The 15,758-nt window shown below is 46.0% G+C and overlaps 2 protein-coding genes across 4 annotated transcripts in view; both read left to right on the plus strand.

Moving 5' to 3' along the window:
- The window catches only part of frem1a (Fras1 related extracellular matrix 1a), a 28,861-nt gene extending 21,189 nt beyond the window's left edge, over nt 1-7,672 (plus strand). Inside the window, 13 exon segments of the mRNA XM_030338020.1 lie at nt 29-461; nt 1,035-1,236; nt 1,482-1,626; nt 2,099-2,228; nt 2,438-2,510; nt 3,033-3,182; nt 3,394-3,608; nt 4,124-4,171; nt 4,276-4,509; nt 4,750-4,881; nt 5,470-5,585; nt 6,006-6,091; nt 6,597-7,672. Coding sequence (XP_030193880.1) covers nt 29-461; nt 1,035-1,236; nt 1,482-1,626; nt 2,099-2,228; nt 2,438-2,510; nt 3,033-3,182; nt 3,394-3,608; nt 4,124-4,171; nt 4,276-4,509; nt 4,750-4,881; nt 5,470-5,585; nt 6,006-6,091; nt 6,597-6,799 — 2,167 coding nt within the window. The 3' untranslated portion in view covers nt 6,800-7,672.
- Nucleotides 7,673-7,929: 257 nt separating this feature from the next.
- On the plus strand, nt 7,930-11,046 carry LOC115529512 (leucine-rich melanocyte differentiation-associated protein). Of its 3 annotated transcripts, none has more exons than XM_030338286.1 (5): nt 7,930-8,245; nt 8,686-8,869; nt 9,237-9,419; nt 10,189-10,266; nt 10,585-11,046. In XM_030338286.1, the coding sequence occupies exons 2-5, from the start codon at nt 8,724-8,726 to the stop codon at nt 10,727-10,729; spliced, it is 552 nt and encodes a 183-aa protein (XP_030194146.1). In that variant the 5' UTR covers nt 7,930-8,245; nt 8,686-8,723; the 3' UTR covers nt 10,730-11,046. The 3 variants fall into 3 exon arrangements, with proteins under 3 accessions (XP_030194146.1, XP_030194148.1, XP_030194147.1); XM_030338288.1 differs by having other exon boundaries at nt 10,589-11,046; XM_030338287.1 differs by having other exon boundaries at nt 8,689-8,869.
- The last annotated feature ends 4,712 nt before the right edge of the window (nt 11,047-15,758 follow it).

Raw genomic sequence — 15,758 nt, forward strand, 5'->3', positions numbered from 1 at the left:
CCTCCCTGTGTGTACGCCCCGCCCACAGATTCGTCATCAGCAACGGCAAAACGACCCGCAACGGCACCTTCTCCCTGGGGGTGGAGCTGACGGACCGCGTGCTGCCCTCGCTGCTCCGGAACGAGGGTCTCACCGTGCCCCAGGGGTCCTCCATCCTGCTGGGGCCCGGGGCCCTCGCCCTGTCCGACCCGGACACCCCCCCCGAGGGCCTGGTGTTCGTGGTCCACGAGGCGCCGCAGTACGGCCGGCTGACGCTGGCCACCGGCGCCGCCGCCGCCGCCGCGCTGGGGCCCGGGGCCAACTTCACCCAGAGGCAGCTGGAGGAGCTGGGGCTGACGTACGGCCACGGCGGGGGCCCGGCCCTGATCGACCGCTTCACCTTCACCGCCGCCGACACCTCGGGGCGGGGCTTCCTGGTGGAGGGGCGGCTGCAGACGGAGCCCGTGGCGTTCGTCGTTCAGGTGGGGCTCAGGCAGAAATCTGGGCACCCCGTCGTGGCTCTTCAGCTGACGCGTGGTCAGGAGGTGGAGGTGGAGGTGGTCATCGTTACGAGGTTGTCCTGACTCCTGATGTCCCTTCTCTTTTTGAGGTTTTTGAAGGTTTTGTTGGAGACCAGGGTCCTTGCTCAGAGGAGTAGAGAATAGACACAGGTCCTTTCGTAGCTCTAGCAATAGATTTTTTATATGAGAATAACGCAGCTTCAAAGGTCCATGTCGGTCCCCTACACGTATAAAATACATATTTTTGAGCGAACAAAGTAGTTTAGTTGAGGCAGTGACACATTTACTTTTAATAAAAGTTGAATAAAAAAAGATTATACATTCTTACCCCTTCTTCTGATGCTTATGGCTAATCAGCACTCTGTCCAGTTGTTGCATTTAATCCTGGTTGCACAACATTTGAACTTTGACTAAAGGCATTCTCAGACTCACTCGTCGCGTTGGACAAAAGCGTCCCCCAAACATCTTAACGGGGTGACACTATAAGCCGGTGGTCTACTATCGCCCCTTTAAGGTCATGTTGGTTCCCCTCAGGTCCTGCCTCTGGACAGCGCGGCCCCCGAGGTGGTGACGCTGCTGCCCCTGTGGAAGGCGGAGGCGCTGACCGACGGACGCTCCGGGATCTTCCTGTCGTCCAGGGAGCTGCGGGCGCAGGACGGCCAGTCCCGGGACGAGGAGATCCGCTTCTGCGTGGTCCGCCCGCTCTACTTTGGCTACCTGGAGAACGCCACCAGGGGTGAGGGGGAGGCAGCTGCCTGGTACAATATCCAACCTCAAGGTTGCTAGTTCGATTCCCCTAACTGCTCCCGACGAGCTGGCTGTCGCCCTGCGTGGCTGACTCCGCCGTCGTTGTGTCAATGGGTGAATGTCAGGCAATATTGTAAAGCGCTTTGGATAAAAGTGCTATATACATGTAGTCCATTTACTTGTATCCATGAATTCTAATTAATGATCATAATTGATCTTGTACCTCGCCTCCAGGTGATTTCGTGGAGCACTGCTTCTCCCAGACGGACCTGAACCGCAGGTCCATCGTGTACGTGATCAACCCCTCCGTGGGGTCTCTGTCCGACAGCCTGGAGTTCAAGGTGTCCGACCCTCTGGGGAACGTCGGAGCCGCCCACACGTGAGTCGGCGTGCTGACGACGTGAGCGTTAACTTAACACGAGAGGCATCTCCCAGGGTTTACTGTACGGTGAAGGATACACAACTGGGTCAGCTCACCTGACAAAAGAAAGGCGAAAGGGGGGGTGGGGGGGCAGGATTTTATATGTTATTGTTTTTTTGGTCACTATGGTTTAACACAAGGGAGTTTGTGATGAAAGGCAAATTAATTGATACAACACTCTTAAAACACAAGGGAAACTACAGTGTTTTACATAGGCAAGAATCCCTAAATTGAAAACATTATGGACATTTTGGAACAAATAATAGTTTGACCAAAATCTGTCCGGGATACCAGTTCTCCAAATCAGACCAATGATATCAACGTTTCAACATTTCCAACAGTTGAAGTGTTTCTAATGTAAAAAAAACAGACAACTTTGTCAGGCCCCCCTTGAGACAAACCTGTGTGTCCCTTCCTGTGTGTTCCCCAGGCTGGAGCTGCAGTGGTCCAGCGTGGAGCTGTCCCGGTCCCAGTACTCAGTGTGTGAGGACCAAGGCACCGTCTCCCTGGAGGTCACGCGCAAGGGGAACCTCGCAGAGTCCTCGTACGTCACCGTCAAGGTCTGTGCTAACCAACAAATGGAGAAATGCATGCTGGGAAATGTACATTTTCCATGCTTTTCTATTTTACATATATTTTAGTTTTGCAATTTGCTTGTTTTATTTATAAAGCGGAGGATTTTCCATCCCACACCAACTGGCTTCTGGAGTTTTTCAACGTAGACTTCAAATAACAATGTCCACCATCTTTGTCTTGTTTCTAACTCTAGGTGAAAGAGATCACTGCGAAAGCTGACAAAGACTTCCTCCCGAGTGCATCCTCCCTCATTCAGTTTGATCCAGGTACTTTTTTTTCTAATGCACCTTTAGGTGCATTAGAAAAATAGGAAAAAATAGGAAGAAGGAATACTATTCCTATTCCTAATCCAAACCATAAAAATCCTTGTCAACTTTTGTTCAGTATTCCGGTGGAGAGGCTGTAAAAAGTCTGAGGGAGGTTTGTGGGTATGGTAGTGTTGCACACACCCTCCTTAAAGAAATTATTAAAAGACGAAAGAAGATGCATAATTCTAATAATAAGATATAGAGTGACGATGGGGGTAGTAAGGAGCTCGAAAAGTGAAGACTCACAGCATGACTGACATGGTCCTCCATGGAAGACAAAACCTTACGGACATTGAAAGACAAATCTGGGAAGAAATACGCGATGAATCCCAGATACGTTAGACCATTAACACCTTTGGTCCGGGGTTTGAGTTCCCTAAATCAAACCAATGACCTCAACGGTCCAAGTCCAAACGTTGAGGTCGGGAACAACGACCTCAACGGTATGAGGCTGTACTCTCATGTCTCCTCCGTCCCCAGGTGTGCAGAAGAGGAGCTGGACCGGTGTGCTCTTAGCAGACGACCTTGAGGAGGCCGAGGAGACCTTCAGGGTCACCCTGGAGACCCCCGAGGGAGCCGTTCTGGGGGGGCTCACCTCCGCCGTGGTGACCCTCAGAGACGCTGGCCGGGGTGAGGTGGGAGGGCCAGGGTGGTGGAGGGAGGGAGGTGTGTGTGTGTGTGTGTGTGTGTGTGTGTGTGTGTGTGTGTGTGTGTGTGTGTGTGTGTGTGTGTGTGTGTGTGTGTGTGTGTGTGTGTGTGTGTGTGTGTGTGTGTGTGTCTTTCAGTGAAACAAACAACTTGAACTCTAACTCTGTGTTGAATGACCCCCCCCCCCCCCCAGGAGGATGCAGGGGAGAGCAGGGCCCAGACGGGACCCCCGTCCTGGGGGGAGATGAGGTGGAGACGGGGGGCTACCGGGAGCACGGCTCCATCCACGTGGAGCAGCTCCCGCTGGGCAGCGGCCCCCGGATCATCCTGCCCCGCGGGGACGGCCTCCCCAGCTCTGAGCCTGAGCCCCCCAGGAAGACCCTCAGGGCGAGGGGCAACCCCAGGACGGTAGGGGGGCTACAAACTGATGAAGGACGATGGTCCTGCTTCGGCCTCGGCTCATAAAGGGATTCGTACGATAAGGGTTTTCATGGAGAGAGGAGAAGGAATAGGTTTCGTGGAATTAGGGGCTGTTTAGGACCTCATTCGGTTAAGGAAACTGTATCATTTATGGCAGTCGTTGCGGTTAAATGCAGTGTCGGGAAATACGAGTGTAAATTCCTAACCCTGTTAAGTTTGTTGAAAACAGCACCAATGACATTTACTACTTTACTGTTACAGGATTCTGTATATTACCGATGAACTGCCTATCTTGCACTTTTAATTATTTCATTTTATTTATTTATTTGAAGGACAGTGCACATTAATCTACATCTCTGGATATGTGCCAGTGTCAGCCAGCAAGCAAATTTTCTACTGTAGTCCGTGGCCAAGATGTTCAGATAGGCACAGTTTAACAGATTACTTTAATCCTTTTTAAATTAAATTAGAATTTTAAGCATGTATTTCTTTTCCTTTTTCAGGTCAAACCGTCATCTGTCTTCCACAACGGCACTGACGTGGTGTACACGGTGAGCTCCTTCCGTCTGGTGGCTAGCCGTTCGCTAACATGCTACGCTAACATTAGCTAGAGGTGTGAGCTCCCTAATGTGGTTGCATTCCGTCCCGTGTGCAGTACCACGGCGTCATGAGTGTACAGGTGGAGGACGAGGCGTCCCCGTCCAGGAAGGGGAGGAAGGCTAGCGTCCGCGTGGTTAGCAGGCAGCAGCAGCCGCCGCCGCCGCCGCCACAGCAGCAGATGAAGCAGCGACAGCGGGAGGTAGCGTCCGCGGTGCTAAACACGGCTAAGCTATCGCCGCACAGGAAGGTCTCAAGCGCCAAAACAACGCCGGAATTGTTGGACGCTCAGGTGAGGTGTTTTATTTTCTGTTCTTTATGTACCGGTTCCCACATACAATGACCGGGTGTTTCCAGGTGTTTTAAAAGCTGTCTTTCATCCTCCAAATTGTTTTTGAATTAGTAAAACAAAAATATGAAAACAATTTCACAGGTTTAAAATATATTTTAACCCTAACCCAAATTACAATACGATCATTTTTCTAATTAAAATATGTTTGTCACAAACCAACTGCTCCATTCTTGTCCACAGGTGCCCGGGGTCCGGCCGGTGGCCAGAGCGTGTGTCCCAGAGCTCAGGGGCGTGCTCCACTTCAACCACAGCACCAGTCAGCTGCTCAGCTGTGACGGGGTGGCGTGGAAACCCTGGGCCCCCACGGACAAGGCATGAGGACTCTCCACAGCCCTCACCTCCTTCTGCTCTCGTGAAACACTGTCGCTCATGTGAAACACTATAGTTCATGTGAAACACTGCAGCGCACGTTACATTGTTCGTAGAGGAAATATAAATTTAGCGAGATTATTTAAGCTGCAGTCAGCTACTTAGGCTCGCCCCCTTTTTTGTTTTGGCTGCATTGTGTTTTGATTGAGTCTGGTTGGTTCTCACGCGTTCAGATCTAGCAGTGAGACGAACACATGAGAACCATGAGACTCAATCAAAACACAACGCAGGGGAAACGGAGTGGGCCAAACAAACAGTGACCGAGTCGTTTAAAATGAACCCTCAGCGACCGTCTCTGATACAACATAAGGCTACCGCAACAACGCTAATTATAAGTGTATTATAAATAGTCCTAATAAATAGCCCTAATACTTATAATAAATCATTTTGAAAACCTCAGCATTCCAGAACAAAACACAAGCTCCACAACGGCGACTCCCTGGCGAGTCTCAAGACTGTTGCGTTGAGTACTGCCAATCTCACAGGACACTGTGTCTGCCTGTTTCCCTTTCCTTCTTGGGCCGGACCCAGATGGTGGCCGGCCGGGCCTGCCCCCGGGGCTGGGCCTTCCAGACCGGGGCCTGCTACATCCTCAGCCGCGACCACAAGGCCACGTGGAGCGAGGCGAACAGAGCCTGCAAGGAGAGGTCAGGAGACGTGTGTGTGTGTGTGTGTGTGTGTGTGTGTGTGTGTGTGTGTGTGTGTGTGTGTGTGTGTGTGTGTGTGTGTGTGTGTGTGTGTGTGTGTGTGTGTGTGTGTGTGTGTGTGTGTGTGTGTGTGTGTGTGTGTGTCAGCCTCAGGGGACCAATCAGACACGGGGTCACTTTTAAAATGTTGAGTTGAATCTTTGGGTTTTTAATGTTAATGTTGAGGTTGTTCATTTGATCCAGAATGGTGAGGGTGATTTAATAAAGGGCGTGTAGGAACTAATTCATTTGATTAACATGAATGCTTTGCCTGAAGTTCGTCATATTGCTTAAAAGTTCAGCTTTATATATTTCATATATTTCATAGACAGGGAAGTCAATTAATTTAAAAAGTTTGTCTCCATTTCTGCGTGGTTCCAGATACCGAGGCGATCTGGCAAGCGTCCCGTCTAAGGCCCAGATGGACTGGCTGTGGGACTTCAGTGGGAGGAAGCCCTTCTGGATAGGTGACAATGATCACTTTTGTTTGTTTATTGAGAAAAGATTGTAACATAAGGTGTATCGGGTTGAGTTCAATGGGTCTGTGCAATAAGTGTTGCAGAGTACTTTATGCTTTAGCGATTTGAATTGTCTCTCCTCCCTCCCCCTCCCTCTCCTCTCTCTCTCCCTCCCCCCTCTCTCACCCCCTCCTCCCTCCCCCTCCTACTCCCTTTCCTCTCTCTCTCCCCCTCTCCTCTCTCTCTCCTCCCTCCCCCTCCTCTCTCTCACCTCCCTCCCCCTCCTCTCTCTCACCCCCACCTCTCTCTCTCTCTCTCTCTCTCCCTCCCCCTCCTCTCTCCTCCCTCCCCCTCCTCTCTCTCTCTCTCCCTCCTCTCTCCCTCCCCCTCCTCTCTCCTCCCTCCCCCTCCTCTCTCTCACCCCCTCCTCTCTCTCTCTCTCTCTCTCTCTCTCCCTCCCTCCTCTCTCCTCCCTCCCCCTCCTCTCTCTCTCCCTCCTCCTCCCTCCTCCCAGGTCTGAACGACCGGGAGAGCCGCGGCCGCTGGGAGTGGACCACCGGAGAGGCCCTGAGCTACACCAACTGGAGGCGGACCCCCCCGCGCCCCAAGACCAAGACCAGCCGACGGTGCGTGCTGGTCTGGCGGCGGGCCAAGTGGCAGATCAGGGACTGCCGCACGGGGCGGGGCCACCGCTACGTGTGCTCCGTCAAGGCCTAGCGGGCGGGAACGAATACAGGGGGGCCGCGGCGGCCATGTTGTTCAACGGCATCGAACGGCAGTGACGCGCCGACTGAGGAACTATAAACAGACACACCTTTAAACAGCGGCGCTGATGCGCGGAGGGTGAAGGCGACGTGTCTTGCTCGATACCCGACCCGTGCGAGTTCGAGTCCGACCTGGAGTCAATGTAGTACAGGCCATCACGTCTCCTCTTCAACTCACCACCCTGTCTCTCTTCACTCTCTCTCCTCTCCATAAAGGCACAAAATAACTAAACACATATTTTTTTTTTATCACATGACAATGGAAAAATTACTAGGACTGGATTGAACCGTCTCTTGTGGACTCCAGAGGAACTGGGATGACTGACTGTATCTGATTGGTTAAGATGAAGTGGCGAGGGATTTTGTATTGTGTAGGTCATACACAAACCTGTAATTTACCAGGGATAACTGTACCTCTGTTATTCCACTATTGTTTCGATGCTCGTTGATGCTATGATATTAATGAATGTTCCCAACCTCGGGCCATGTGACATGGTTTACATTATAAATATATGCCATTTCTTCATAAGTTTCTTCTACTTGTAAGATTGTTTTATTTTTTACAAACTTGAATTGTCCTATCTGTTCCTTCTTGTATATAATTCTTTGTTTTGACGCTTATTTATCTGAATAATGATGGTAGTCCCATTTCGTTGTACTTGCCAGCAGAAATTATGCTTAATTATCATGTGAGGTTTAGATGCGTTCCAATGTAACACACTATCGTATCCGGGCCTATCTTTTTAAGTAGTGTTTATTGTAAACATATTGGTGCATATAAAGCGATTTAAAATAACATTAAAGCTGAAATTGACATGAGTACTTATATTATGTCATGTACTGTGTATTTGCGTGGTTAACTGATTTGTTCAAATATGTAACCATGGCTGTACTGTAATCTTTATTTAACCTCCTCTGCATTCACGTTTGACATCCTCACAGTTATGCAAACTTGCCCAACCTGTGGTTGTAAATATAAAAAAACTTGTTGACTTTAAAAGTACGACATTCAGTCTACAGCATAATTACGTCTAAAGGTCAAACACATTTTGCACCCGAAGCATACCAACAGATCTATGTATTAAAATACGTGCACCACATTGCATACATTAAATCCCTTTTGTATACCAAAAAAGTAAAGCTTTATTGAAACACTCAAGCTAAAGTGATCCCCCTGACCTTTTGGAGAATGCATGAGGAAAGGGAAGGAGTGGTCTCCGTGAGGGTCCATGAGGGTATGCTAGCCACCGGGTTAACTGAACAGGCGACCTCGTTATCCCTATCATGTGACCCAGCGCCGGCGCATGAAAGAGCCTGTTTCATTTGGTTTTGTGCCGGCTGCTCACAGAAGCTCTGGCGTTCCGGTCTGGCCGGCAGACAGACCAGGGTCTCCCACTGGGTGAGCTCTCGCTTTATTCATTTGCCTCTATGTTTGTTGTCCGTTTTGTTGTTGTTTTGGTGTCATCTCACAAAAAAATGATATTCTGTGTCTGTGTCCGCGTGTGTAGCTGTATCTGTACGGCTGTCAGTCTTTGTCTATCTGCGTGTGCTGGTGTGTGTGTGCTGGTGTGTGTGTGCGTGCATGTGTTAGCAAGTATATGTGTGTGTGTGTGTGTGTGTGTGTGTGTGTCTGTCTGAAAAATTGGATTCAACTTTTAGCAGTTATCATCAGAGTTTGAGTGGGCAATAAACAGGGTTTCAATTCAGTTGTATCACTATTAAGACTATTATTGAGCTCTTCTGAGTCCCAACACGCCACACTTACCTTCTGTTTGTCGGGGTTGGGACCATGGCTCGGAACAGAGGCGTTAGCCCCTCTGTTGTTGTTGTTCTGCACAGCAGATGGACTGTGACCTCCGTCCAGTGCCAGGCCGCTCATGGATCAAGCGGTCCCCACGCAGGCCCCCTGCGTCACCTGGCTGTCCCTGGCCCACCAGGACCTCTCGGAGATCCCCTACGAGGTCATACTGGAGCACAGCTGTCGCCTGGAGGCTCTGGACCTGAGCTACAACCTGCTGGTGGAGTATCCTTTGGCTGTGCAGCGCCTGTTTTTGAAGAATGTTATAAACAACGTCAATACAATTTAACTGGACTAACGTCACTCAATGGGTGTTCATCAATAGGGGTTCTGTTTGTGCTGCCATTCTTGATGTTTTCATTTAGTGTAGGGTGGGTCTCTTCCGCTCTACATTACGATTGCTATTTAATCACCATTTCACCCCCCTCCCATTGTCACTTACATACAGTAACAATTAATGAAACACAATCTGCAATTCCACATATTATTTATAAAATGGAAGGAAGGAACACTATAGCCTAAAAAAGAGTAGGCTGTACCGACCACCGTTGTAATGTGATATCACATGTCCTCCTTAACTGGTGTTGACTGGAAACCCGGTGCAACTGGGCCAGCTGGAACAACTCCACACCCTGATCCTGGACCGGAACCAGTACACGTCCCACGTCAAGTTCCCCTTCATGCCCAGCGTCACGGCCGTGTGCATCAACCAGAACAAGATCCACAACCTGCCCGTGTTCGTGGACGAGATCGGCCGCAAGTTCCCCAACATCAAGTCAGTGGGCTTATTTTCGGCTCTTCTTGTCCCTTTGACGATTTTTTATCAACTCTTGTATGCGCATTGGGCTGGATCACATTTTCACTGGTCGTTATGGCGTCTTATCTAATGAGTTGTGTTTTTGAAAGGTTTTGTTTCGTTCCGTTTATCGGTTCATTCCACAGGGACAGTGTACATGACAACAACTTTTCTGTAAATATGTCGCAGTAAGTTTGGAAGGCTAGTTCACAACTGCAGTACCATGGCAGGTCATACATCCAAACCCCTTATATTGAATAAACTGATGTCATAAATATAACACTTATGGACAGACAAGACCTTTGTTGGATAGGAGGGGGCAGTAAGTACTGCCATTGATGAGTGAAAAGCGGGCTAGTGGACTTAAGTGGTTCTCTGCTTTCAGTTCTTGAAGGTCTTTTGTTTCATTCCCCATGTCAGCATCCTACCTGTGGGAGTTCTCCATGCAGGACCCATTACCCTATCTGCTCCCTAGGGGCCTGTATCTGCATTCACCCTCAAAATACTAAACAGTAGAAGTAAATAAGTTGTAATCTGCTATATAGAATAAAAAAAGTAATAATACAAATTCAACAATAGATTTTATTTTGATGCGTATTTTTTCACAATAATTGCCACAATATGTCTTGGCTTTTGAAAATCCACTCAAAAATTGATGATTAAAAACAACTGAACTGTATCTCATGTGTGGATGACAGATGCATTTTTAGTATCGGCTGAACGTAGCGTATGTCTTGCCACACCTTAGGATTCTCTGCATGATGAATAACGAAGCCGCTTCGAGCTATTTCAATGGTGGAAGTTTGACCCAGTACCAAGACTATAGGTAAGCAAGAACCTACTCATTGTTATGTGTGCTGTGCTACCTTTTTTTACAAGCAAGGATTAATCAAAAACGAATTTCTGTAGAAATATCTTATTCTGAATGTTGCACTGATGTCATGATGCCTTTAAAAGTTGATATCTCACAACGTTTATTATATTAAAAACATTTCCGACAGATGTATAAATGTATAAAAAGATATTGCTTGACATGGAGCAAACATTGATGTTTTGGTTGTTCTTGCTAACTGACTAAATGATGACCAGAGTTAACCAATTAGCTTTTGTAATGTGATTTGAAATCCTTCCGTCTCGTTGAAAGACAGTACGTCATCAGTCAGCTGCCAGCGCTGGAGCTCCTAGACGACACGGTGGTCCTGGAGAAGGAGAGAGCCCAGGCCCGCAAGACCTACCGCATCCAGCATAGCAGCCAACATGGCCGAAAAAGGCGGGAAGTGCATCGATGACGGTTGTCTCGATCGGCCCGGACAAGGTCTTGTTGTGATTGAGTTAGCACACACTGCAATACGTTACACTTAGCTAGATAGACTAGACAAGGCTGTACTTTGAAGTTACCAAATCATGTAATATAATTATAATACATTGAATGTCAAGCCAATTTTATTTCTGTAGCTCTTAATCACAGATACAGTCTCAAAGGGCTTGTATGTCGTTATGTGTATCGTCAGTGAGCTGTTTGGTTTATTTTTGTTTATTTGTATGACTATATAATGAATATTCTGCCGTTGTCTGTATCGAATAAAGTAGTCGGGAGAGCAATGAACAGCGTCATGTCCGTGTGTTTGACGGCACAGAGAGCCACCAGTATGCTAGCATAGTATAGTCAGTATTGTTGAGGTATTGGGTTCCCTTTAGAACACACCGAAATATTAAAGCCTCTGAATTGCATTTACGGATAAGGAAGACATACATGCAACATACATACATGCAGACTGAGTAGAGAGATGGTTGTGTCATAAAGACGTTTTATCGGCTATTGGTTGTTCTGCTTTCAGTGACACTAACATGGATGGTAGACAATGTAGCGTCCATGTTGTAGAACTACAGACCACAGTGCAGACAGCGGTTGGTGTGTGTGGGTGTGGACGGCGTGTATGTTGAGCTTGTGGTGAGAGGTCTGTATGTGGGACTGAATGGTACGAAACTTGACATGGTTAGCTGCTGGAGCACGCTCTGATGCACCCTGATTCAGACACTCTTTTAAACAATCAGACTATAATCAAATATTTATGCATGTATATATTTATATATGTGTATATATGTGTATATATACATATGTGTGTGTGTGTGTGTGTGTGTGTGTGTGTTTGTATATATATATTAAATGCATATGGTGGAATTGGTGATAGTAAGCAACCGGCATCTGACAAAATGTCTTCTTCATTTCACAGTTCCAGAAGAATAGCTAAGACACACTAAATTAGATACATCTCTTATCTCTATTTCTTATGACAGCATTATATGTTCATCTCATGCCTCCAGCAGTGGTAACCACAGGCAAATGGCAAACAGCAACATAATCAAACACAAGGCATCTGTAATGTAGATTTATTTAAGCTACAAATAAACAAACCATTAATAGACAGATTTTAGAACATTCCCCTCCTTTTTGTATATGTATTTATTGCCTCGCTTTAGACTTAATTTGACAGTTTTTTATGTAACCTCAGAAAACTGCAGAGATGGAAGTGGTATTCTGATGGGCTGAGGTCACAGACTTTGTCCTGAAATGCAGGTAGTCTCGCGGTCTGACTTATCTAGCGCTGTTTAAAAATAAATGTATCCTCCTCACATGACACGCTTGACAATTGATGATCACAATGTGTAAAAATGATAGGACAAAAGGGGAAGATTGAGCACAGACCACTGTGGCCTGCTAGTTTTGAAAATGTTAAGCACTGCAGAATCACCTACATTAACATTTCATACCCTGATTACATTGTGCTGTAAACACTGATGAAAACATGCTCTAAACTTTGTGTGTATTAGTTTCCTGAACATTTTTCTGTTCTGTTCTGTTTAACATTAGCTCCCCATCAGTCACATCCTCTGAGGCAGCTTCTTCAGGTTCTGAAACACAAACATTTCAATCTGTCAATCATTCTATTAGAAAAAATGAGAAGGAAGAGAAGGTATTTAAATTGAGAGCATTTAGCCGAAGTTTTTAACAAAAGTGACTTACAGTAAGGAGATTTTTCAAAAGAAAGAGAAAAAATGTATCGCTGTCGGAACGGTAAGTACCAAGTGCCAAGCACTAACAATTGTTAGGTTCTTTGTTAGGAAGGAGGAAGAGTTATTGTAAGGGAGGAGAAGGAGTTATTCTGGACCTTTGTTTATCCTCCAGCAGCATCCACCAAATACCCCTAGAAGAACCAATAAGAGGCCGGTCCGAACAGCATAGAGGAGACGATGGTGATGGGAGGGGGGGAAGGATGTGGGGGGGAAGGATGTGGGGGGGAGGGATGTGGGGGGGAGGGATTCGGGAGAGGAGGTTGCTGAGGAAAGGAGACCACATAATAAGAAAGGCAAGCAAGCCTGCTGTGCTATTTAATCCTCAGATTAATCAACAGAACGCCCAATGAAAGAAGTTCAGGGCTGATATCACGCTACAGATGACGGGTTGACCCACATTGTTTTATGGTAATTTCAGAACCATTGTTTTAATTAATTAATGATAAAGAAGTTATACAATAGTCCCCCTTTAATGTGACTGTAGAACTTCACCATGTGGAGACCAAACAGAGCTCACCTCTGACAGCCAGCCAGCTCCCTGGAGACTCAACACCAGAGAAGGTACACGTGTAGAGGCCTTCATGAGATCTGTTGACAGCAGCAAAACTCATCTCTCCCGTCAAACCGACCTCAATGAGCCGTCCATCTCTGGAGAAGGTGCAGGACTGGTTTATCCGGGTCACAACAATCAGCTGGTTACTGGACTTGTGGGACGTCAGGCAGCGAAGTCTAGCAGGACTTCCTTCTGGTACAGGGTGGACAGGACTCTCTAGGATCACAGACCCTTCTGTAGAAACACAGCATACTGTAAACCCATCTACCAAGCTCTATACTAGACACTCGACACATGCCAGATAAATGTCCTTATAATTTGTGAATAATGTACTGAGAAATCCAACTGGTGATAAAGAGACACACATACCGGTCACTGTGATGTTGACCACTTCCCCTCGTTCTCCAGAGTTAGAGTCACACCAGTAAGAACCGCTGTGATGTTCTCCTGCCAGTGTAATATTACATTCATGGCTCTTCTGAGAGCAAGCTGATTTAGAGTTAGTCATTATACGCTCATCAGCTCTGCAGCATAACGTCAAACTCTCCCGCTTGAAGAACTGAGTCCTGCATGGGCTGATCCCCAGAGAACGGCCGAAACATGGACCTGTAGTCAAACAATGCATTAGAATTCAGTCAATATATTTAGAAATCAGTCAATTAAAACCTTAGAAATCAGTCATTTAATTTAGAAAGCAGTCAATCAAAACATTATAGATTAATCAATGCATTTATAAAACAAAATAAACATTTGGAATCAATAAATACATTTCAAAATCAATGAATCAGAATAAATCAATACATTAGAAATCTGTCAATCAATACATTTAGAAATCAGTCAGTCAATACATTTAAGACGGTATAAACTCACTGTTTCCCCGGGTGAGGTGCAGCAGGACCAGGATTAAAGTCAGCCCTGAAAAGCACCGTGAACATTAATTCATGATCACATCATCCAGCCCTGCTTGATGATTAGTAGGAATGTGAAAAGATAGTTTGTAAATATATCAAAAATAAAAATATCTAAAACATACATTACTGACCCCAATGCAGATGTATTATTTTATACCTATACATATTCAGTATAGACATTTTGAGATAATGCTATTGCATGGATAGATGAATAACATCCTACTTACAGAACATTGGACTTCTTAACATGCTACTGAGCGCTAGATTCATAACACCGACTGATTCTCAGACAGACTGATACTTGCTGTGATGTCTTGTGAGCTCTCACGCATGGGAGTGAAAGAAGGATGTGCGTGGCCAGGGGTGTTCAGTTCCTCCTGCCTGTGCGCCAACAAGTAATTCGGTATGTGTGTTGTTAATCAAATGTTTGGTCACATGTTATCAATCCAACTTTGTGCACTATTTATCATCAATATTTATCTATATATATATCAATTTCTATATATATATTTTTGTTTATTTGATTTCTAAATGTATTTACTGAATTCTAAATGTATTGATTGGTTTCTAAATTAATGTTATGTTATCTGATGTATTGATTGACTTCAGAGAGTTGGACTTCATACTGTAGAGCTGATAAGAGAGGAAAGACTCACGCTTCATCATTGTTTGTTCTCATGTCATGTTCTCATGTCATGGAATGAATGGAATAACTCCTATCTCTTTAACTCTTCGTCACTCTTTACCACATCGTCTTCTACCTAAAATCATTAATGACATTGTATCCCTTGCCCCTCCCCAACATGATGTTACTATTGCTGGAGACATGGGATAAACCGAATCAGGGGTGGTTCTAGACCAATTTTCATGGGGGGGCCAGACTGGGGCCAGTTGTTGGGTTGGAGGGGCACTTTGGGGGGGTGCAAAATATTTAGTTTAGTACTAAGTAACGGCATTCAAAAACACAATAGACAATAATTGGCTTTTTCCCATTACTGCATTTATTTCAGTAGGATAGTTTTAAGTGTTTCCTTCAGTTACAGCAATTGTCAGTATTATACATTTGAAATGTTTCATTGGTCAAAGCAATTGTCAATATTCCAAAATGTTTGGGTTTCCTTCACTGACGTCAAACCACTCAGTATCATCCATCACCAACAGCAATAAAGTCAGTACGATATATTTTAAAACCTCAAGTTCCACCTTGTGCGTCAGTGCCACACCATCGCAAGCAATCGACCCCCCCCCGGTCCCCCCCCCACCCCCTAGAACCGCCCATGAACCGAATGATGTCAGAGGAAATGGTTAAGATAATTATTTGGTTGGATGTGTTTTAAGTAATTTTGTTTCAGGTGACTGAGTAGAGAGATTGTTGTGCGATTAAGAAGTTGTCTCGGCTATTGGTGGTTCTGCTTTCAGTGACACTAACATGGACGGTGGACAATATAGCGTCTATTATGTGGAACTACAGACAACAGTGCAGACAGCGGTTGGTGTGTGTGGGTGTGCGACTGCGTGAATGGCACTGGCTGGCCATATCATCATCTTTTGAAATCATTATCAGGTAGCCACATTTGTTCACATTATGCGTCTGCAACAGACTCCAACGATCTGCCAGAACTAGCAAGATTTGTGGTTAAGCTACAAACAAACAAAAACAAACCATTAATAGCCAGATTTTAGAACATGCAGAACATGTTTTTTCAATAAACAAACACAAAAAACATTATTTGTGATAAAAGTAATATTACTATGAAACATAGCATTCCCTCCTTTTTG

Source organism: Gadus morhua, chromosome 17 (genome assembly GCF_902167405.1).
Source record: "Gadus morhua chromosome 17, gadMor3.0, whole genome shotgun sequence".
Taxonomy (NCBI): domain Eukaryota; kingdom Metazoa; phylum Chordata; class Actinopteri; order Gadiformes; family Gadidae; genus Gadus; species Gadus morhua.